Below are 24,580 nucleotides of genomic sequence, written 5' to 3'. Positions count from 1 at the left end.
GGTTAACAAAGTGTTAAAAGATGTTCAGCCCCGGCAGGAAGTTCGATAGTTAGGAGGTTACTTGAATGTTTGAGGGTTCCTCACCTGCTGGACATTTTCCCAGCCTGCTCAGCGTAGCCACAGGCCCCACGCTCAGACACTGAATCCTGCAGGAGGAGAAACACTGTTAATTTGCTTTGCTCGCTCATTTAGTGGTAATTTACATGAGCAACACCTTGGGGAGTGTTATCAAACAGATGAGGAGTAATTACCGATTTGGTGCTGCTGTTTCTGCCTCGCCACGAGAACCACCACCGCCCTCCTTTCTTGGGCATCTTCTCCTTCATGATGTTCTCCACTGCAGCCTGGAGCGGAGCACACACAACCCCAACACAACCACAACAAAACACTGTAAAAAAACACACTCAAAAAACTGAAGCCAAACCAGACTGTAAATCAACAAACAGTAACACAGATGCAACGATGTGTCTGCGGCTGAAGGAAACAAAGCATGATGGGAGTCTGAGAGGGGGCAAAGAACACAGAGGGTAAAGAAAGGGTAGAAAACATGAGAAAGAGGAAAAAGAGTGTGGTCTCTGACGTACAGAGCTGTAGCCCAGCACACCAGTCACACAACAGAGGAGAAACTCTAAGGCTGAGTGGACATAACTGAGGCAAGAGGACTGATGGATGGATGGATCAATGGGAGGGAGGGGAGGAGGGGAACAGAGGGGGAGACAAAGTTTAAGGAGAAAATATTCAGTGGAGGTTTATCACACAACATAAAGTCTTTCTGAAGCTGCAATAACAGAATGCTTAGATAGCACATGAGGCATTATGCAACGTAATTATGGGTAGAAGTATGCGGTAGGACTGCACAATATATCGTTTTAGCACTGACACTGTGATGTGTGCATGAACAATAGGCGCATCGCAGGACGTGCAGTTAGGGATACATGAGATTGGATTTTTTTGACGATATGTAACAACTCATTTGACCGATAACTAATATCGATTTATTTTGCCTCTGTGCAGGTGACAGCTGTGGCCAACGGCATTATGTTTTCTGGTTGTCCATACGTCCCATTCTTGCGAACGCCATATCTCAAGAACGACATTGGGGAATTTCTTTAAATTTGGCACAAATGTCCACTTGGACTCATGGATGAACTATTTAAAATTTCGTTATCAAAGGTCAAAGGCACTGTGGCCTTGCATCCGTCTCATTGTCGTGAACGTGATATCTCAATGAGGCCTTGAGGGATTTTTTTCAAATTTGGTACAAACATCCACTTGGAAAAAAAACGCTGAGCTGATTTAATTTTTATGATCGAAGGTCAAGGTCACTGTGACCTCACAAAACATGTTTTTGGCCATAACTCAAGAATTCATATCTGATTATGACAAAATTGAACACAAATGTATACTAGGATGAGATGATGAAGTGATTAGGGATGCACGATGTTGGATTTTTTTTGGGGATATCTGATAACCAATATCGGTATATCCACTTTTTTCCCCCATCTAATTTTAATGATCATCAAGTCTCTTCTGTAGTGGAATTAACATCATATTATGCGTGTATGCTCTTATCGTGATGGCCTATCAGCAGATGGAGGCATGAAATACTTTTCAGTGTATATAATAATTATTAATTGTGTAAATTAAGAAAAATCATGTTGGCCGATATTGATAGTTCATTTTAATGCCAATATCGGCCGATAACGCTGACGTGCCAATATCATTGTTCATCCCTACGTGCAACGTCAAGTAAGGAAAATTAACCGAAACATGTCATGCTACAACTTTTTTTGCTGCTTGATACAAAAATAAAAGAATGTTACAAGTGTATGATAATGCTACTTACCAGCTACAAGCTAAGCTCAAGCTAACTGAATGAGCTTACAGACACCAAAGGTCTCCTAACTATGGTTCACAGCTGCAAGGTTGGAAAAGTAACACTAGCAGGTTGTTACTTGAATAAAATGGTGTCATGGAGAGCCAACTAGTGTATTAATCTACTTAATTTCGCCTTCCTCCCAATCAAAAAATTCTTAAGAGAAAAAGGTAAGTTTCAGCTTTTATCATTTTTATCGTCTCTGCAGATACACTCCCCTACACATACCAATAATTTTAGAATGATCAGTTCCTGTGTTTTTTCACACTGAACTATGTATTACAGAAACAAAAATATCACACTGTTAGTTTTTTATAGTATCATGCAGCCCTAGTCCAACTTAAATGTGAGACACACAAACAGGATGCAGTACCAGTTTCAGTCAAAAGGGGGAGTGATACTCATGTAACACCACCACCCTCCAGTCTTGAGTCATTAGTATCCATGCTGTGTATCAATTTCTTACCTTTGGCAGTGGTTTCTGGAAGGCCTGCATAGCCAGCATAAGTGGAGCCGCAGAGCTCCAATTATAGTATCTGGGGGAGAAAACAAAATGTATTTTTATCAATTTCATAACCGCAGCAGAAAACACTTTGTCAGCCAAATGTCTCTGCAAAAAACATCCTTATGAGCCCTTACGATCCTGCACACTCTGCAGTGTTTGCTGCAGTGTGTGGCAGCTAAATCCATACAGCACACAGTAGACTGTAAACTCCTTATAGCCTGCTGTTTGACTATATTTAGACATAAACATGATCTCACTCCGCTGTGAGTGTGAAGAGTGTGGAAGTCTTACTTGGAGCCAATTTTCACGACCAAGTTGGGGTCGTCGATGATGGAGGGGTTTTCCGCAAACTGCTGGTATGTGATGATCTTCTCGTGGAACTGATCTGTAAGGACACACGTTTCATGTTCAATGTCTTGTCCCATAGCTGTCAACACAGTGCACGATACAGTGGCTGACACTGGTCAATGACAGGCTACACTTCCATTAGGAGAGATGTGCTGCAGCTTCAGAGACGATGCCAATTCAAATCCAAAACAATTACAATAACTGAAACGTGAGAATATTCATCAGTATGAGTGTCTTACCTTTCGTGATCTCCCTGTTTTCATTGAGTCCACCACACAAGGAGATGGCGATAGACGGCATGTCACCCATGGGGTCGCAGTAGCTGTCCACTCCGCTGTCTCCTCCAGAGCTGACAGACTGTGGGGACAGACTGGTGCTGTGGAGGCCTGGGTCTGACATGCTCCTCACTGTCGAACCACTGTCACTACAGAGGAGAGGTGTTTATAAGAATGGATGGATGCCCAAATGTTGTAAAGCTGTATCAAAAGCACATAAGTTATAACTCAGTCATACCTCTTAGGGAAATAAAGAGCCGCCACTTCAGGCTCGAGTTCTGTGATGTCATCCAGATAAATCCCATCTGAGCCAAGATGGTGGCTTCTCTTGTCTGCAACAGAGAGACGACTCCGTTAAAATAAGTATTTGCTTTTCTTTTGGATTTATCCATGAGGAAATCATCTGAATGCAATATTTTTTGAGGAATAAATCAATGAAAAACACATTCTCACATCTTTAGTGAAGTAGTTCTATATCTTAATAATCTGCTTCAAAGTTTATGTTTATGTCTAAAATGCCTCTAAAAGCATGAAAGGCAGTACAGTGGACTTTTATTACAAAGTGCACGTCTTCAAAAAACAGAGGCGAAGATTTCGAGGGGAAGCAGGACACATGTCCCTCTTAATATTTACAACATGTGCATTTGTCCTTATCCCCCTAAATAAAAATATAAAAGTAGCAGAACACTTTTATTTTGAGGAAATTACAGACATTTCCACCTAAAACTGATGCATTAAAATTCACCATAATGCAGGAAATTTACTCTTAAAACTATGTAGGAAAGGACCACAAACTCAAAGTTTCATACCCCTCCCTGCCCTTCCATGCGCCTACATGGAAAGCCTAAGGCAGGGAGAGCAGCAGCAAAGACCCCCCGGGAACAGAACAGAGCATCATCAATGATAAACAGAAATGACATTGATAAGTCAGACACAACATTAAAAGGAGAAGCTGGGGTGGAGGCGGTTTGCAGAGGAAGCAGCAACAGTAGGCAGCCAGAGCAGTTTAAATAGGGCGCCCTGAATGAGATTCACCAATTGGTTGCATAAAAAGGAATCATGTAGTAACTGTGTAGTTGCACTTTGAATGTTACCTTTTCTCTTGGACGGAGAGTCCGTCTTGCCCTGTGGCCGAGGAGTCGTCTCCTCCATGTCAGCTATCGTACAGGCTGCGACACCTCCACCTGTCTGGGTCTCCACCCTCATGGACTCTGACTCCATCCCCACTGTCTCCTCCCTGGTCTCCCCTGGCATCAGCAGCCTGAGCGCCGATATTTCAGAGCAGGGTCCGCACTGTTCTGACGATGTCTCTTGAGTTATCACACGGAAGTGTGTGCTCTCAGACACTGGGATGGACACTGGGCAAACTGGTGGAGGGTCGGGTTTCACTGGGAGGAAGGACGGCTGGAAAAGAAGGGGAAGAGGATGAAACAAAAACCACAACAAATAGAGTTGTTGTGTCTGTGTGTGGATGCGAAATGGACGGTTTGGCTACCGTGGCAGCCTGTGGCAGCTCTCCCCACGCCCAGTGCATGGCTTGATCCTGATTGTCTGTGTCTGATGGCTTGGTCATTAGCTCAGAGTCGCTCTTGGGAGAGGTAGGACGAGAGTTTCCAGGGCTGAAGGAGGACAAGGGGATAAACAATGATCATAGAGCTGTTTCTGTTTCATAATTACACAGAGGTCCTTGTTATGTATGTGTGAATGAATCACCTCTGAATGGGGCTCCACTCTCCATCTGAACGAGTGTAGATGCCTGTCTGTTTGAATGAGCCGCTGGTTGAAGTGGTTGTGGTCTCTTCTCTTAGAACATCCCGAGACGAACTCCTGCAACACACATATAAAGTGTATGTGCACACTATGTAAAAAAACATTGCTTACATGAAATAAACATCCATCTTTTCTTATTTAGGTCATCAACTGTATTCTCTGTAAGCTTATCTGAATGAAGAACCACCCTGGTGTTGTTTTACAGTAGAGTACAGTAGAGATGAGCCAGGACTAAACGTAATGTATCTCCTACACACGTGCAGAGGAGTAAATAAATCTTCCATGTGGCAGTTATTTACAGCAGCTGCTTTGTTCATTCATGATAAATGGACTTAACAACACCCAGTACAGTAAGGGAGGGACATGGCTTCTATAGCTGCATGCCTGACCGACATACTGTATATACATGCTCGACTGATTTAGACTAAACACTGCGCACAAGAGGCAAAGTCACGTGTCGGCAGTTACAAACTGTGTGCACAGGGAGTATGTGCCCCTTATCTTAAACACACAGGGAAGATATTTCCTCTGTTCACATGCAGAGCTTCTTCTTTTCTATTCAGTCAGAATCACACATGTGGTTTTCATATGGCCTTGAGTGTGTGTGTGTGTGTGTGCCAGTCCCACAGCTGGAGGCCTCTCCACTACAGACGCTCATCTGTTTATTCTCCACTTCCATTACAGCTGCTCTCAGAGCTCATTTCAGCGATGTATTATACTTTTTATCTCCCTGTCCACCCCTCCTCTCCCTCACTGTCACGTGTATCGCTTCCCCTCATTGCTTCCTTCTTTTTCACTTTCTCCATTCCTCTTTTCTCACATATCCTTCCTCCTTTTCCTGTATCGTCTCCACGTTTCTCACCTGTTGCTCTCGATCTCCGCCATTTCATCCGAGCTGATGTCTATAGTGAACATGTCTTCGTCCTCCGAGTATTCCCCGCTCTCCTCCCTCCGTACGCTGTCTGCCCTGGCCTTCCTCCTCCTTTTCCTTCTCTTCTTCATCATCATGGAATTGCCAGTCTCTCCCAAGGTCCCCGCGGAGCCCAGGGTCTGTATCGGTGGCCCGGAGCTCTTCCCCATCAGGGAGGAGCTCATCATGATGGCCCCGTCTGACAAGATGGGAGAGGTGGCCAGGTAGGAGGGAACCACTTCCTGTTCAGACGAGAAGACGCAGAAGTGAAACCATGAATGCTGTCTTTGAAACTCACAAGTGTCATGTAGTTGATGTTAAAGGGGAAGGGAGGTTTTCAAGTAAATGTGTGAGTAATTAAAACTTTCTTTATGAATCACTTCTTATAAACAGGATTAAAAAGTGAAATAAGAAGCATCAGTAAAATGCTTCCTCTACAGAGCCATAAAACTGTTAGATTTTGAATAAATATGCATTTTTAATCCATAAATCCTGAAGTATTCAAATTAGAGGGTATTTTTTAACCATATTCCAGTGTTTTTGTGTGTAAGTGATTAATGGAGACGATAATTTTTAAAACTGTTCCAGTATTGAGCGACAGGGCTACAGCCAGCAGCTGCAAAATAGGCTGCAACGCACCCTCAATTTACATCCACTAAAAGTGTTTGTTTTGCCAATGACAGGCTCAGATTTTAGTTTTAAGTGTGTGACAACATTATGGAAAGGATCCCTACAGAGATAGACCTTTTATTATAGAGTACAATCCTTATTGTTTAACCAGAAACAGCCCTGAAATCACTCTCGCCAAACCCACCAGACTCCATTTAAATAAACAGTGATTTTATCATCATAAAACATACTTAATTCAAAGTCAACAGAAACAAAATAAAACTCACAAAAGCTGTCTTGGTTCCTCTTTTCACTGTTTCAACAATCGCCAAGTCTGGTTTGGTTGAAATAAACTCTTAATTCACTCAGTTAGATGTGAAAATATGCTGACTCTATACACGCTTAAATTGCTGTTTATTTAAATGGAGTCTGTTGGGTTTGGTGATGGCGATTTCGGGGCTGTTTCTGGTTAAAGAAAAAGGATCTTAGTCTTTGACGAAAGGTCTATCTCTGTCAGGATCCTTTTCATAATGTTGTCAGACACTGATGATGGTGATGATGTCGATATTGATGTATTTGGTTGCCCGCACCTCCCCCTGATTGTTAAGTATCTATATGCTTATGTGTTCTCTAGTGTCTTTTTATGAGTGTTTTTATTTGCTGTGTGACTAATTGCCCTCTATTGACAAGATAAAGTTGAAGTTGACTTATGATAACACTCTGAGCCTGTCAGTGGCAAAAACAAACACTTAAGTGGACATACATTAACGGTGCAAACACCCCTCGAGTGGTTGCACTGCAGCCTGTTTTGCGGCTGCTGGCTGCAGCGCTCTTGCTTAACACTGGGCCATTTCCAAAAATTGTTGTCCTCATTAGTCACTTAGATACACAAACATGGGCAAATAGTTTCCGAGTTGAAGAATACCAAAGTCACCCTTTAATTGTTGCATTATGTGCATCTGCCTGCGACACAAAGACCCATTTGTGCTGCTGTGTGCAGTTTGTTCAGTGGAACACTTCCAGACCAGCACTAATATTATCTCTGCTATGAATGTGAAACACTGAAAAACTAAATCCAAAATATCTTCTCTAGCATCCGCCCTGACAATTTCCGCAACCGAGCTAAAACTAGATTTTGAAATCTGGATCAGCTCCCACTAGAACAGGACTCTAACTGTGAGTGTTTTGCACAGTTTTGTTCCGAGGCAATCGCTGCCAAACTGTTTGCAGCCACCTCTGCTGTAAGGGGACCCTCAGCTGCCAAACAGCCAATCCACAACAGTCTGTTCCTCAATTCTGTGAAAGGAGGCGACTCTACTTCCTTCTAGGAAAAGAAAAGGCTTTCCAGGAGGGTCTCCTGCTGTCGGCGTGGGGGAGTGTAAATGTGTATGTGTGTGTGTGCAGACATACGGGGGAAAAAAAGACAGAGAGGGAGGGAGAGGGAGGAAAATGTGAGGTTTAACCATATGATTTGTGGTTTGGACAATGCTCCCTCACGTTTTCCTTCTCTTTGCCAAGAAAAAAAAAAGGGTTCAGAGAGACAGTCTCCCCGCCTCCTGCTTTCTCTGTGAGGCCTGGGAATGTGACACCACTCTGGGGAGAATAAATCACCCTCTTCCCTTGTTGGTGCCGCCCCACTGCCTCAGTAGTTCCCCGCTTGTTTGTGTCGTTCAGCTGCACGTAGCAAAGACACATATTACAATAACAGTACACGGGATTTGGACGCTTCAACCTGCAGTTCAAAAATCAAAAAGTAACAAGATTTTTAGAAGGAGGAGGGCGTTTTTCTTACTTCATCTTTCTAACTAAAAACCAAATTCACTTTCTTAAAAGCATATTTCTTTGCCATGAAACTCAAGTGCAGGTTTGTCCTCAGTCATAAGGCCACTGCATTTAATATAGGTCAGAAAGGCTGAGTTAGTAAAAGCTGCATTCAGGACTCATTCACTCACTGATGAACACAAGGAATGCTGTTCAGCCAAAAAGGGACAGGAAAAAAAAAAAATCTTGGCCGCTGTGCCAACTCTGCACACAGCGTGACCTTGTTCAAGCTACTACACTATGACTGCGTGTAAGGAGGAAAATACTTTGGATAAACGTTCTCGCTTGTAAACATGGGTGTGTCTGGGTGTCAGGGACGCCAGCAGGGAGGAGACTAGTGTGTTTTCATTGGAATGTTGTTTTATTTGAATCAATGTCCGTTATTTAACAGGTGTTGTGTGACACTTTCGCCTGGAGTATGTAAAGCTGCTCATGGTCATACGTACCTGATCGTTTTCTGTTTCCTGCACAAAGAATGCTTCTCCATTGTCCCCGAGCTTCATGTGTAGATCCACTGGCTCGCCGTTGATCTCCATGTCCACCTGGAGGAGAGGAGAAAGGGGCAAAGCATCAAGTATCTGAGAGGTTAGAGCTCTCTCAACTCTCTGTGACGGAGGAGAGAGGCGGTTGCCCTTACCACTTTCTCTCGGGAGCGGAGGACTCCCATCTTGCCGAAGCGGACATGGAAAGGTGAGCACTGCAGGGATCCATCGGGCTGTCTCACTACAATGACGTCAATGCAGCCAGAGAGCGTGGCGGGATTGAGGCCTCGGTAGAGCTCTTTGACCTGGACGAACACCTGGCCCGCCAACTGGCCCACGTAGTTCATGGTCTGGCGGGTCTGGAGGAGGGACAAGAGGGGACAACATGATCAGCATTGAAACTGTAAACTACATACATACCAAGAGGTCAAAATTGGGATCTTTTTAGGTGGGCACAGTAGATGGCAATCGGCTCACCCCAACTTTGGAGAAGCAGACTGGAGTACTGACACGGAAGCTGAGCAATGTACTGCGATTGACGGGGGCAGCAACAAAATGTATTTTAGCCACCTTAAAAAAATCAATAATAGTATAAGTGTATACTATTTTAAGAATATTTTCGGGGCCGCACAAAGCCCTTGTCAGTCCACATTGATGCTCTCGTCAAAGCCACCAGACTCCATTGAAAAAACAAGTAATTTTAGCTTGCAGAACACAGGAGCTGCTAGTCTACTACTGCCTTGATTAGTTAGTTCGTTTCTGTTATTGTGTGACTTTGGTGAATCTGAACTAAGCCTTTTGAATGCCGAAGTCACACAATGAGACAAATAAACCAACTGATTGAGGCGGCAGTAGACGAGCAGCTCCTGTCTTCAGAGATGTTAAAATTACTGTTTTTCTCAATGGAGTTTGGCTGTGAAGAGACCAGCATTATGGCTTCAGCTACTGGTTGGAAATCACTGTCTAACAGCAAGGTAAAGCCGTGAAAATACTTTAAATAGAGTGTATGCATATTATTTGTTTAGGTGGGACTATTTTAGGTTGCTACAATATGTTGTGTTGCTGCCTCATCCACAGCAGTACATTGCTAAGCTTCCACGTCAGCGCTCCTGTCTGCTTCTCCAAACTGGGTGCGTGCTGACTGACATTTAACTACCACATGTAACACACTAACTATGTATAAGTACCTCATACAACCCCACTTCACACGATGTGAACCATCCACTGAATAGTCGAGATCACTGAGCTCCACATCACTGTCTCGAACTCAGACAACCTTCAGAGAAGGAGGTGTTTATGAACCAGCATCTACTGTGCCATTCTTGCACTTGTCAATCAAACCACCGATGACGTACAACGCTCCCTCAGGGGGCATGAGGTGGAGTTATTCTAATACTATGATCTGAAGTCAGTGTTCAAGCAGCACTGTGACTGGTATGTCTGAGGAAAGAGGACACGGTGGCTGGTTCCTGTTCTGTACTCTTCTCCCAGGACAGTCTGCGGCCTGCATACAGCAGAAAAAACCTGTTGCTACTCTGACCTTCCCACCTGTTTCTCCCCTTCCTGATAAGTCTGGGAAACCTGATTGTTTTCCATTCAGCGACCCCTCAAAAGCAGAGGTCAAGGGAAGTTAAACCAGTCTGTGCTCATATAGTGTAGTGACCTTGTGTGGTGTTTATGGGCTGAGATGGGAACTACAGCAGAGCACCTGGGCGCTCAGAGACATGTCAGAATGTGCAAATGTCTTTTGAAGGTAAAGAATACTGTCACGCGATAACTAGATTAAATGCATGAGTCATTGTTCTTTAACAGCTACAGACGTCTCAGTCAGTCATACACTGTACACTGTAATTACTGTCTCTGGTTTGATGATAGCAACACAATGACATTAGAGAAGGAGGGGGCACAAGGTTTGTTCTTTAAAGGAATAGTTCACCCAACAAATGACAACTTGTATATCAATTACTCAACCTGTGTTATGATGAATTTGTTAAGAAGACTTTTTCTCACATGCATCCAAAGTGAACGAAGAATCCAAAAATGGAGAAAAGTCTTAATGAATTGAAGCTATAGGGGTCCACGTTAACAGCAAGACTACTGTAAAACTTCAATGAGTAGCCCAGGCTATTATTTACCTACATTTGGGACAGGCCTTTAATTCCTTTCACACAAAACTAGACTTGTATGAATATTGTATATAAATTAGGCTTCAAATAATATATCAGTTATGAATCATTAATTTGATCTAGCTCCGACTGACAGCACATCAGAAAAAGGGCAAGTCACAGCACCTGGTGTACCGACACAACACCACTTTATCCCGCTGGATCAATTTTCATGAAAACCCCTTTTGATTCTTATGATCTGAGGACCCTTACGGACTAAAGGAACATGAACAACTTACAGGGTAATCGAGGAATGGACACATCATTTGAGGTAGCCAACAACCTGGTTTTATACATCCAAAGAACTGCTTGGCATCCAGACCAGGCCTCTAACTGAGACAGGCCTTTACATGTCAACATGTGTAGCCACACCAGGCTAGTAAAGGGGACTTGGTGTTTAACTAGGACCAGGCTTTTAATTTGAGTTTTACGGTATATCGAACATGTGTTTACAAACTCTCACACAACTCGCGCAGTATAATCCAAGCCTCATTTATCCAACTGTACGCTTAGCACTTCCCAAACAGACACTTCTTTGCGACGGGGAAAAGAACTAAAGTGAAACTTATCTACGCTCTCTTCAAAACCAGACTCCATTGACAAAAACATTCATTTTACCTCACTGAACACAGGAGCTGCTGGTCTACTGCTGCCTCGATCAGGTAGTTTGTTTATGACTTTGGGGAGTTCGACCTAACCCTTAAAAACGACAAAATGTGTGAGAGTTTATAAATGGATGTTGCAGAGCTGAAAAAAGACGAACCACTAGACTCGGAGACAGTTTAGTTTAGTGTGCTGACAGCCATCAGCACACTAAATAAAACAAAGGCAAATAATGTGCAGCCAGTCTGCCACCCACTAAGCCCTTTGCTTAATAAATACTTTTATAGTTATTTATGTATTGCATTTGTATCCTCACTTAGTGTCCTATGTCTTGTGTTTTTATGTTCTTTGTTGGGATGCATCACCTGAATGTCACAACTAATTTCATTGTATTCCTATTCAATGACGATAAAGGCTTTCTAGTTCTAGTATGATATAATTTTGCTGTTGTTAAACATGGACCCCTATGACTTCAATTCATCAAGTCCTCTCTCCACTTTTTGGATTCTTCGTTCACCGTAGAGGCATGCAAGAAAAACAAAGTTCTCTTCAACGCAACACAACATGATTAACTGATGTACAAATGGTCATTTGTGGGGTGAAGAGTTCCTCTAAAACCCTTAAAACTTGTTTCTCAATCCACTACTTACTATGAGTACTGGGATCTAACACGAACACACAATTTCCTGCCAACCTTTAATCACTTTTGGTTGTTTCCCGATACAGATTTCTATAATTGTCTAATCTGATCAAACCAAACAGTCCTGATCCTGGTGAAGCAGATTACCTAAGTTTTTTGGGGGCAGTTGTTGTGAAATACTTCAGATTTGAAGCCAGGTTTTCATCCATGCACGCACACTTCCCTGAATTTGTAACATTAGGTCCTGTCACTAGTTACATAATTATACCTCATGCATGAATTTCTGATAATTAATTACTGGAACAAGCTAAACTGGCGTCTTTTTCTTTCTTTACAACACTTACGCACATGCATTTCTACTTCTCCATAGTGGTATTGATCCTGTTATGTACCTCTGTTTCTGTTTCAATTAATCCCATTTTCCCCACTAGCCGTTACAGCTCAACTCTAAAACAAATAAATGCAAATGAAGGCAAATATGACATCTCTCTCTGCAAGTAGCCTCAGGATTAACAATATACGCTAAGGTAAAGACTTAAGGTAAAGAACTAAAGCCATTTCAAGAGCATCTATTAAACCTCATCCCTGCTAGCACCATGATATGACTGAAATATTTACATTTCTATGATGCAAACACCACGACCACACGTGATAAGTCCCACATGCATAGCTATCAAGACTCCTTGAGGACTGCAGTTGTCTCACAACAGGATGGAGGGGGTCTGACCTTGACTCAGTTGGCAGTCGGGCCCCTAAATGATTGCAGCAACAGGGAAGGTTTGGCTCAATGCCAGCATATCCCCCCTCTTTGAACATGTGACCACAAGCTCAGGCCCCTTATAGAGGAACATGAGGCCTAAATTTAGAGCAGCAGACCAGCCATAACAAAGTCTTATAGACGACCTCAGCCATCTTTAATTATTAATTTCCCCCTTTCATCACTGGAGCATTGGGTTACAGAGCTGCAGCTGATTCTCAAAAGCACTTTTAATGTGAACACTGCTATGAGCTGCAGAGACGCATCCAAAAATAGATGTTCTTGAGGTGCAGATGAGATGTGAGAGAAAAGAGGAACAGTCTCAACACACTGACAGCACTGTTTGGTGTCAAAAAGGAGTAGTTGTGGATACAAACTTACCAGAGCCTGTGTGAAATGCTATTTTTAAAGCAAGTGGCTTGTATGGTCATTAGTTAAATGGGCTTACAAGCTGCAGTTGTGATTTCCTTGCAGGCTGGAAACTGGCTTGGCCACTCAGCAGATAATGTGTAAGTATACATTATGCCTCACATACTATTATCTGCACTGATGAGCATTTAACAGAATAAAAGTCCCAGCAAGTAGATGTTACATGAGTTATTAGTGTTATTTAAAAGACAACATATGTGCCTGTGTTTTTTCATGCGCATATTTCAAGGGGAATAAAAGCTGACTCATAACATCCTGACACTGCAAATGGAAAATGTAATAAATGACTGATGATGAGTGTATGCTGAGATTAAGGTCAGAGTAGTGATGGTAACAAACATGTAAAACTGTGTTAAAATCACACATGTCATCAGACACACACAGGTGCAGTCATACACATCATAAAAACAGCCTCATACCTTCTACAGCTGCTGAGTCTTTACCAACACACGGAGACTGGCGTTTCCTCAGCGGTGAATGACAGCTCGACACCACCCTAAAGAAGCCTCATATCCCGGTGGAGGTGATGTCTGAGTGTCTGGTAAAACCCAAACCTGCTGTCACGGACAAACAGCGACAATAAACGGTCTAGTTAAGTCAACGCGACACTCGTTTGTCCCTCTGTCCGCCTCTGACTCCCCGTTTCTCTCTGTGTATCTCAGCGAGCCTCGTCAGTGAGTGACATCACCTGCATCGAATCCCGCCCGCTGGCCAATCAGCGTTGAGATGCGGCGTTGCGAAACTCATCGGTTGAGCTGCCACAGTGGCAACAGAATCACAGTTAATAGCTTATATTGTCGCAAACAAACGTCAAAATCGGTATTTTCGACGTGAACGCAGCGTTGTATGTGTATTTTAGCTAATTTATTAATTTAGCTAATAATTTTAGCTAACTTTTAACTGGATATTTAGGCTAAAACTTCCTAAAACAGGCTAATTTGTACTCTGCAGTGATAAAAACATATATTAGTCCGTGTTTTTTATTTAAAGATTGTGTAATTGGAACGAGCCTACAGCGCCATACTGTCTCAGTTTAAAGGGCACTTCAGGAAACTGTAACCAGCAGCAGCCGTGCTGTGACGGCGGGAAATAGCGGCGCTACGTCATCGCTTGAAGTTACCCATTCAGTGTGATGCAGTGAGGTGATCCTCTCGGCCAATCACAGGCCTGCATGAGAGCACATGCGATGTTGGCAGACGAGCCTCTGTGTGCTGCGACCCTGTAGAGTTACTGTGTGTCAGGAGGATGTGGTGGACCTGACTGGTGGAGTCATCATGGGGAACTCAGCACCAGCTACATTTAATGACTGTATGAGAGGAGGGTGGTGCTGTGGCTGCACACTGGAGAAGTTTTCCTCATTGGTTTTTGTTCAGAAAGTTATTTATGACAGATTTTAACCCAAACCATGACTCCCCCCCCCCCCATAAGCTTTACCAAAAAAATCACTCTCTGGTTAAACAAACAAAAAAAAAGCTCAAGGCAAACCTTCCCCCGCTGCAAGCCCAGCAAAAAATGATCCAGGAAGTCATTGTAATGAAAAAGCTTTTTTAAGTAATAAATTACTTATCTCAAAATAATGGCTTAGCATCTCAAAATAATGACTTAGTATCTCAAAATTGTGACTTAGTTTCTCAAAATAATGACTTAGTATCTCAAAATTGTGACTTAGTTTCTCAAAATAATGACTTAATATCTCAAAATAATGACTTAGTGTCTCAAAATAATGACTTAGTATCCCAAAACAATGACTTAATATCTCAAAATAATGACTTAGTGTCTCAAAATAATGACTTAGTATCCCAAAACAACGACTTAATATCTCAAAATAATGACTTAGTATCTCAAAATATTGACTTAGTATCTCAAAATTGTGATTTGGTGTCTAAATACTGACTTAGTGTCTCAACATAATGACATAGTATCTCAAAATTGTGACTTATTTTCTCAAAATAATGACTTAGTATCTCAAAATTGTGATTTGGTGTCTAAATAATGACTTAGTATCTCAAAACAATGTCTTAATATCTCAAAATAATGACTTAGTATCTCAAAATAATGACTTAGTGTCTCAAAATATTGACTTAGTATCTCAAAATTGTGATTTGGTGTCTAAATACTGATTTAGTATCTCAAAACAATGACTTAGTATCTCAAGATAATGACTTAGTGTCTCAAAATATTAACTTAGTATCTCAAAAATAATGACTTGGTGTCTCAAAATAATGACTTAGTATCTTAAAATCTTGACGTAGTATCTGAAACCAATGACTTAGTATCTCAAAATAATGACTTGGTATCTCAAAACAGTGACTTAGTGTCTCAATATAATGACTCAGTATCTCAAAATAATGACAAACTCTAAAAATAATGACTTAGTGAGTTTGTATCTGAAAATATTGGCTTTGTGTTATTTTTCATTATTTTGAGATACTAGATACAAGTCATTGTTACTAACTCATTGTTTGAGACAGTTTTACTTTTTTTTAGATACTAACACTAAGAAAAGAAAGTTTGTCATAATGACTTATAGTTTGTTTTTGTATCTCACACAGGGGGAAATGTGCTTCCATACATTTGCACACTTAACAGATAATAACATAGTCTAAATCAAATTTAAAAAAAAAAACAAAAACTTTGTTGGCATGGATGTTAAAGTTATTGCCAAAGCTACTCTTTTTGTGTGTGCGTCTGTGTGCGTGTGTGTGTACGTGCGTTTGTGTGTACGTGAAAGTGGGAACACAGCTTAAACTTAGACAGTGAAATATCTTTCTTCATAGAAACCTCCCTGTGGCAGCCCAAATATTTGATGGGCTACATGCTACAGCAGCCTCACGTGCAGCTCTCCTCCGACAAGAGCCAGTTCAGTGTGTGTATGTGTGTGTGTAAGGGAACTAATTGTTTTTCCAGACTGTGAACAGACTTTCTGGGCTAAACCAGAAAAGGAAGAATGTGTGTCTTTGTGAGTGGTTTTCCACCACAGCCTACCAACGCTGAGGCCTGTGTGTTGTTATCTTGGGGGACTGTTTTGTACTTTTGAAATGTTCGTACTGTCATGTCGAATGACTCTGTTGTGAAAGTAGGGGAATCAAATTAAAGATAAAACCAATCAGATTTAAAACAAAGAATGTTCCACCCATAAATTTGAGCTAGTTGATAATTTCTTGAGTAGCAGGCAGTACATGTCACCATGTCACCATGTCAGAGCTGCAGTCTCATCTCGCACTACTCCAGCTGTGTGTGTGTGTGTGTGTGTGTGTGTGTGTGTGTGTGTGTGTGTGTGTGTGTGTAATTGTGCAGTTTCAGCATGTTTAGTTTCACTAACAGTTTGTTTCCTGAGAACTTTAATCTGCTGACCCTGCACCAACCTGCAGCCTCAGCTGACATGAGGCAGTTTTATGAATGGACAGATACTTGGAATTATTATTCCTTTGACTGTATAATTACTGATGTAAAATGCACTTTAATGTGGCAGTATTTTTTCCCTCATTGGAAATTTAAAAAAATAAGCAATGGACAAATTCTTGTAAGGAAGTTCTTCTCTGCTGTGCAGCTACAGTTCAGCTAGCAGCTAGCTGAGCATTAATCTGTTATGATATGCTACAGTAATCCTCTGTGTGTCTTTATATAGTTATGGTAGTTACACTGTGCTGTGTAAGACAGGACTTGGATTCTTGTCACTTTGGCATGTAGGTGTAAAGCATAAGCATTATCAAAGTATTACGTCATACATTATATCTACCACTTGTAATGCTTTATGAACTATGTTGTAGGTTGTGATGCCTGAAAATAAACATTTACAAAGAGTTTTATGAAGCCATATAAATGCATTACAGTGTTTGAAAGAGGAATCCCTAAGTATCTCAAAATGATAAGTTAATATCTCAAAATATTGACTTTGTATATCAAAATATTGATGTAGTGTTTCAGAAAATATTGATGTAATATCTCCAAATAATGACTTGGTATCTCAACATGATGTAGTATCTCAAAATAAAGACACTATCTTGAAACAATGTTGTAGTATGTTGAGATAATGAATTAGTATCTTAGTATCTCAAAATTGATGACTTAGTACATAAAAACAATGACTTAGTATCTTAAAATAGTGACTTGGTATCTCAAAAATAATGACTTAGTGTCTTAAAATATCGACTTAGTATCTCAAAATAATGACTTGGTATCTCAAAATATTGACTTGGTATCTCAAAATAATGACTTGGTATATAAAAACAATGACTTACTATCTTAAAATATCGACTTAGTATCTCAAAATAATGACCTATTATCTAAAAAATGACTTGGTATCTCAAAATATTGACTTATTATCTCAAAATAATGACTTAGGAGCTCAAAAATATTGACGTAGTATCTCAAAATATCGACTTGGTAGCTCAAAAATAATGACTTGGTGTCTCAAAATAATGACTTGGTAGCTCAAAAATAATGACTTAGTAGCTCAAAATAGTGACTTAGTATCTACAAATAATGACTTAGTATCTCAAAATAACGACTTAGTATCTAAAAATAATGACTTAGTTTCTCAAAATATTGACATAGTATCTCAAAAATAATGACTTAGTATCTCAAATTAGTGACTCGGTATCTCAAAACAATGACTTATTATCTCAAAATAGTGACTTGGTATCTCAAAATAGTGACTTGGTATCTCAAAAATAATGACTTAGTATCTCAAAAATATTGACATAGTATCTCAAAAATAATGACTTAGTATCTCAAAATTATTGACATAGTATCTCAAAAATAATGACTTAGTATCTCAAAATAGTGACTTGGTATCTCAAAATATTGATATAGTATCTCAAAATATTGACATAGAATCGCAAAAAATAACGACTTAGTGTCTCAAAATAGTGACTTGGTATCTCAAAACAATGACTTAGTATCTCAAAAATAATGACGTAGTAGCTCAAAATATTGACCTAGTATCTAAAAATAATGACTTAGTACCTCAAAATAACGACTCAGTATCTAAAAATAATGACTTAGTATCTCAAAATAATGACTTAGTTTCTCAAAATATTGACATAGTATCTCAAAAATAATGACTCAGTATCTCAAATTAGTGACTCGGTATCTCAACACAATGACTTATTATCTCAAAATAGTAACTTGGTATCTCAAAAATAATGACTTAGTATCTCGAAATTATTGACATAGTATCTCAAAAATAATGACTTAGTATCTCAAAGTTATTGACATAATATCTCAAAAATAATGACTTAGTATCTCAAAATAGTGGCTTGGTATCTCAAAAATAATGACTTAGTATCTCAAAATATTGACATAGTATCTCAAAAATAACGACTTAGTGTCTCAAAATAGTGATTTGGTATCTCAAAACAATGACTCAGTATCCAAAAAGTATTACGTAAAACCTCTAAATACTGATTTAGTGTCCCAAAATAATTACTTTGTAACTCAAAACAATGACTTAGTGCACTAAAAAATTACAGAATTTCTCAAAGTAATGAGATAGATAGATAGATAGATTGATAGATTGACAGACAGACAGACAGACAGACACTTTATTGATTCTGAAGGAAATGAGTTACTATCTCAAAAATAATGAATTAGTATTTTGAAATAATGTATTAACTCAGAATTATTATTAGAATCTTAAAATGATAAGAAACAAGACTAAGTTTTTATTTTTTAGAAAGTTCCTCATTGAACTGAAAGTACCTTAATGCATCATAATGTCTTATGACTGTGTGTACGATGCTCTGCAGACATGACCTTTACAGAAAGTGTAACAGTGAGCCAGAACCAGACCCAGGCATGACACATACCATTATACTGTATTTCAACACCAGCAGTGAACAGCCCATACTGGCACCACACCGGCCTCACATCAGTCTTTTTGTCAGTGTCACAGAGATTCTCTGAGGATATCTGAGCTGTCCAGCTGCCCTCAGACATGCCTCTAAGAACGAGCTGCTTTGCCAGGAAGAGCTCAGTTCAGTCGATGTACTCTGGACACCAAACGGCATATGGTAACAATTTCACATTCATCACGTATGGTCAGTGGCGTGACCGGTATCAAGCTCCGACAAACAAGTTGACATATGACTCTGAACCACACTGCAACATTTATCAGCAGAGTGAAAACAAAACCACTTGTTGTCACACAGACTTACAGCAGGCCTTATTCGGTACCTGAGGCTGACCTAATTTAGAAATGCAACAAAACTTCCCCCTCTCTGCTCAGAGGAGTGTCTTGGCTGGTGTGGTTGTCTCACACTCAGTTCAGCCAATCACAGCTTTGTATATACAGATCTGTAGCTATGAGCTGACTGCTTCCTGTGCACCAATCACATTATAGTAGGGCAATCATTTGTTTACTTTATTCATATAGAAGAGTGCAGGGATTTTTAGCCCTCTGAGGCCCACCATGGACCCATATTTTAGGGGAGCAGGGGACATTTAGCAGGAGGTAGCAGGTCAGCAGTATACGACACATTGAAGTGGTACACATCATCTGAAAGCTAGGAACCTGAAGATTAATTTGAGATGCAACTCAGCACTGTGTGGGAAGTTTTACTGAGTCATAACTCTATAACCATTGTGTTTTGTTTAGGCACCTATTTAAACTTTTAAGAGTGTGTAGGGGCTTAGAGCATTGCAATGGAAGTATATCCTCCAGAGACCCAAACTTTTGTTAGGTATGCTTTTGTAATTTCTCCTAGCTATTTGGGATCAATAAGACCGGATAAGTATAAAAAACTAAACACTGTCAATGATAATTAAGTCCCAATGTCCTTCAACGAGACGATAATAAAGTTCTACTGTCTTCAAACAAGTACTTCCTAATTAACAGTGTCTTAACTTGTTGCTGTTGCTAAAATTGGTCAACTTTGCTGCCATATCAAACTACAAACATCATGAATCATAAATAAACAAGTTTCAACCATAAAATGTGATCAGGTTTTGGACCTTGTCCACTTTTGTATAGGGGTCAGCTGCAGACTTGTTTTTCCATGGATTAGTGTATTGTGCTCGTACTGCCACTAGATGGCACAAAAAAGGTTCATGAACAAGGACAACAAGTCTATGTTAAGTAGAATGAAGTCAAGTAGGTCAAGTAAACCCAAAATGTGATGTCCTCATATGAGGACACAGGGTCTCAGGAGGATATGATGGCCATTCTCGTGGGAATCCTACTGACGTTTTGGGTTTTAAGCAGGGGGCATTAGAAGAGTTACCACAGGGATGACTGGCTTGTGGCAACCAAGCGTTCATAGTGACACTGCTTTTTGATCCTTCAGTGTCAGCTCCCCCTATCATTGTGAAGCTGAATCCAATAATAGGAATGTGAGCTGGGTTTAGACTGTCTTGAGACATAGCTGAAGATGTCACAATTATGTCTCATAAGTTTTTGGGTTGATACCAGTTTTAGTGCTTAATTTCAGCATGTTTTACCACCCAAGACTTGATAAAAGTGATCAAAAATCCCTCCAAAATTCCACATTAACACACAAAGACCTAGAGGAACACCATAGAAAAATCCATGCTGTGATTTGATTTAAAAAATATATCCAGAGATATCTCTATAAATTGAATTTTTCAGCAATTGAATGGCGAGCACTTCTGGAAACTGCTGAGAAACCTCCTTATTATCAGTATATCTATGACTTCCCAAGCTCTCTAGTTTGTGGCTATAAGTTTCACAAGGCTGTGATTATCCCAATGGTCACAATCTGTCATTTTGTACTGTCAGGTCCTTTTCCAAAAGGGGCTAACATCATCACACATGAAAAAAACTGAACCCACAAGAGTCTCAGCTTTCCAGTCATACCCAATTCATGCAATTCCAAGACTGTTTTGGGACTCCAGTATGCTGAAATATTCAAGGAGGAAAAAAGACAAAAGAATGCATTTATACTGCATGTGAAAAATCTGCATTGTTATTGCCCAAAACTGTACGGGACTAGCATAAAGTGGGCATATCTGTAAGAGGGAGTCTTGTGGGTACCCACAGAACTTATTTTCATTCAGATATCTGAGGTGAAAGGTCAAGGGACTCCTGTGAAAATGGGCATACCCGTTTTCACTTGCCAAAATGCAGCCTAACTGTGGAGTGTTATTTAGCCCCCTTCCTGAGAAGCTAACATGACACTGGATTCCTTGGGTCCTCTAGTTTCATATGATATCAGTATCATCTAACTAGCTTTAAAACTCAGCCCACTACAGCCTCTTAAAGACGGGGATGCCAGCTGGGATTGCCAGCAGCCTGCAGGTCTCTTAAAGTTCTTATTTTGAATCTGTGGGAGAGCGTGTTCAACAATACGTTCAAGTACTAGTCATGGTGTTTAGACGTCATTTCAGCTGAGTCAGCGAGGGCACGGTGCTTTGACAAAGTTATTGCATAATCTTTTTACACACTTGGCTGATATCAAGGCCTCTGATTGGCTCAGGCTACTCTGGCCTGAGAGTCATGAGACCGACAGAAACATGAGCTGGAGCTGTTAAACTCTGATACAGTGATTAAAGGAAAAAAACTCTTTGTCCTTAATGCGTGAGATTATGAGTGTACAACAGCCTCTCAGGCAAAACGTTGTTGAGTTACAGCTGGGGACTGTGAGAGGAGGAGAAATGAGGTCAACAATGTTTATCCACTCAGGACAAATAACTTTTATGGTGTTTTGGTCAGTGGTGCTCCCAAGGGGGGGCCGAGGGCGCCATGGCTCCCCTGACACAATTGCTGGCACCCCACTGGCAAAAATAATTGGAAGCTGACGTTACTGTTTTTAAGAGGCACAAGGGTACCCTCCTTTTTGGTAAGGAGGCTAAGTAATGCTCCAAGATTAGACTAAATTTTGGCAAGGAAAAAACTGGCATGGCCATTTTCAAAGGGGTCCCTCAAACTCTCACCTCAAGACATCTGAATGACAGGGGGTTGTATGGGTACACACCAGTCTCCCCTATGTTTTGTTCCTTACAATCAATATACTCCTTCAGATTAAAGTTTTATATTTGTCTTTTTAAGAAAAGGAAACACAAGCCTGTTTAAAGAACAATGAATCTCCTAACATGTACAGATACACAACACATTAAGTAAGTTTACACGCATAGTTAAGTCGAGTTATGGTTATAGCTTGACTAGGCCGTTTAATTGGACTATTGTCCTTGTATCAGTATACATGCAAAGAAGGGGAACCAGTTATTTGACCAAAGAATGTCCGACTCCACTACGATAGGTGATATGCCCCTTTCAGCTTGTTAGTATTGGATTTTTACAGTTGACCTATTCCGTCACAGATCAAACAACAGACAAATCGGTAAGCTAGCAGCAAACCCGTACCATGGTGGACAACTTTACAGCTCTGTACATTTTGTCCGTCCAAAAATACAGAGCTATCCCAGCTGACATTGGACAAGAGGCAGGGTACACGCTGGACAGGTCACCAGACTATCACAGGGCTGACACATAGAGACAGACAACCATTCACACTCACATTCACACCTACGGACAATTTAGAGTCACCAATTAACCTGCATGTCTTTGGACTGTGGGAGGAAGCTGGAGTACCTGGAGAAATCCCACAGACACAGGGAGAACATGTAAACTCCACATAATAGGGCTCCCCAATGCCCAGTTTGAACCAGGAACCGTCGAGCAATGAGGCAACAATGCTAACCACTCTACCACCGCACTGCCAGAGCATAAAAGAATTCCTGAAATTCAGTTGTGGTTTTTGGTGTTGGTTCCACCCCAAGGTTTTCACCAACCCCATCTGACCACCCCAATGAAAAATTTCTGGGGATGCTACTGGTTTTCATCAAAACAAAATGGCACATGATTAAGAACCTAATTGTCAATACCTGTTGAAACTGATATATTGTGACAGATTCGACAATGTTTGGAAACAATTGCCAGAGAGTTGCAAGAGTTGCAAACTATCATTTTGTATGACAAACCCGGTCTCACTACGAAGTCGTCGAAATCTGGTGCTTGGGCAGTGACTTGCGGTGTCAGAACCCAATGAAAAAGGCGTCTTTTGACGTCGGCATGATACGTGGCTGATTGCCGATATAGTGTAACAGCATCTAGCGGCATAAAGGGGAAACGCAGTGGGGCAAGGACAAAAGTTAAGGTGGCGAAAGTCCGACTGGGGGCGGGAAGGAGGGGTAGTGGATGGGTCCAACAACCCACGACTTTCACCCGAGAGAGCAGTGTTTGTGTCCCGAAAGATTCTAAAGCCAATCCCTGTTCTTTTTTCCTAAACCTAACCACGTGTTTTTGTTGCTGCATGTAAAGAAGTTCAATTTGCAGTGATGTACCAACGCAGTGCATAATGTTATATTTCCTGTGTATTTTGAAAGAAGACAATGTATGTAAAAGGCAGAACTTGACACGGTGTCCCAGAACATCAACAACCAACCTTTCACATCGTATCTGGACGTGGAAAGTCCATGACCGAACGTCAATATGTGACAAGGTCGGAGTGAAAATGTGTTGGTATGACACATGTAGAGCTCCTTTTTACCAAATAACCCAAACTCAGAAAACCACAGACGCGATGAGAAGATCAGCTCACCCATCAGGCTACCCCTCCACCCTGCATTACCCCTGTCCTCTCTCGTCCCCCTTTCACACACTTTTCCTTCTGCCCAAGTTTCAGTCGGAGCAGATCGCCTTACAGGGGGATTACTGAAACACACGGCCCTGGTGTCACCGTCTCTGCTGGCCCACAAACCAGCTTCAGGAGTTGGGACCTGCTTTAAAACACTATTTCTGATCTTTAATTTATCAAAGCAGAACATTATTCGGAACGTCTTCAAATTATGTCTTTAGTCCTGCTCTGTCCTGATACATGAATACATTGCTTTTCATCTCTGCATTTTTCTCCCTTCCTGCTGTCAACTAGATGCATGCAAAATCATAATCCTTAACCTTTACATCCACTGATTGTGTGCATTTTATTCATGCTCTTCTTCCGCACATGCATGTGATATACGGATCACTTTACCCAGCTCCAGGTGGTGTCAGAGACATACTGCTCCACAGCCTCAAACTCTTCATCATCCTCTTCTGATATCATGATTCCATAATGTGTTTGATCCCAGCTGCAGCTCTCCGGTCTTTGCTACCTCTGAACCGATGTGTATGTATAAGAACGCCCCAAGTTTGGTCCACTCTACAACTCGTGTCTTCACTCTGCGAGCATGTCAAGTGTCTGACTGCCGGGTAGAAGTTGACAGCGTCTTACTAAATTTACCTGGGCCCCATGTTCAGAAACCTGAGACTGTCCTGGGGTGGTCATCCTCCACCAGACCCCCTGACTTCTTAGGCATTTGGGAAGGAGGACACCTGTTAGGATTGTTTGTCAGAATTCTAGTCTAAGTGGACACACACACACACACACACA

At 41.1% G+C, this 24,580-nt stretch overlaps 1 protein-coding gene across 2 annotated transcripts in view; it reads right to left on the bottom strand.

Moving 5' to 3' along the window:
* LOC125896845 (phosphatidate phosphatase LPIN1-like) overlaps positions 1-24,400 on the bottom strand; it is a 29,342-nt gene extending 4,942 nt beyond the window's left edge. The window contains exons 1-13 of one of the 2 annotated variants that reach the window (XM_049589731.1): positions 24,182-24,400; positions 8,752-8,955; positions 8,561-8,656; positions 5,637-5,926; positions 4,718-4,831; positions 4,500-4,623; positions 4,099-4,408; positions 3,243-3,336; positions 2,969-3,153; positions 2,673-2,766; positions 2,343-2,412; positions 252-344; positions 85-146 (exon numbers count right to left, since the gene is read on the bottom strand). In XM_049589731.1, coding sequence (XP_049445688.1) covers positions 85-146; positions 252-344; positions 2,343-2,412; positions 2,673-2,766; positions 2,969-3,153; positions 3,243-3,336; positions 4,099-4,408; positions 4,500-4,623; positions 4,718-4,831; positions 5,637-5,926; positions 8,561-8,656; positions 8,752-8,955; positions 24,182-24,253 — 1,808 coding nt within the window. In that variant the 5' untranslated portion in view covers positions 24,254-24,400. Of the gene's footprint in view, positions 1-84; positions 147-251; positions 345-2,342; positions 2,413-2,672; positions 2,767-2,968; positions 3,154-3,242; positions 3,337-4,098; positions 4,409-4,499; positions 4,624-4,717; positions 4,832-5,636; positions 5,927-8,560; positions 8,657-8,751; positions 8,956-13,609; positions 13,839-24,181 lie in introns of those variants that run through there. The other variant, XM_049589733.1, reaches the window with a different exon arrangement.
* Between the last annotated feature and the right edge of the window lie 180 nt (positions 24,401-24,580).

Source organism: Epinephelus fuscoguttatus, linkage group LG11 (assembly GCF_011397635.1).
Source record: "Epinephelus fuscoguttatus linkage group LG11, E.fuscoguttatus.final_Chr_v1".
Classification (NCBI taxonomy): Eukaryota; Metazoa; Chordata; class Actinopteri; order Perciformes; family Serranidae; genus Epinephelus; species Epinephelus fuscoguttatus.
The sequence above is the reverse complement of the archived record's forward strand: the minus strand, read 5'-3'. Positions and strand labels throughout refer to the sequence as shown.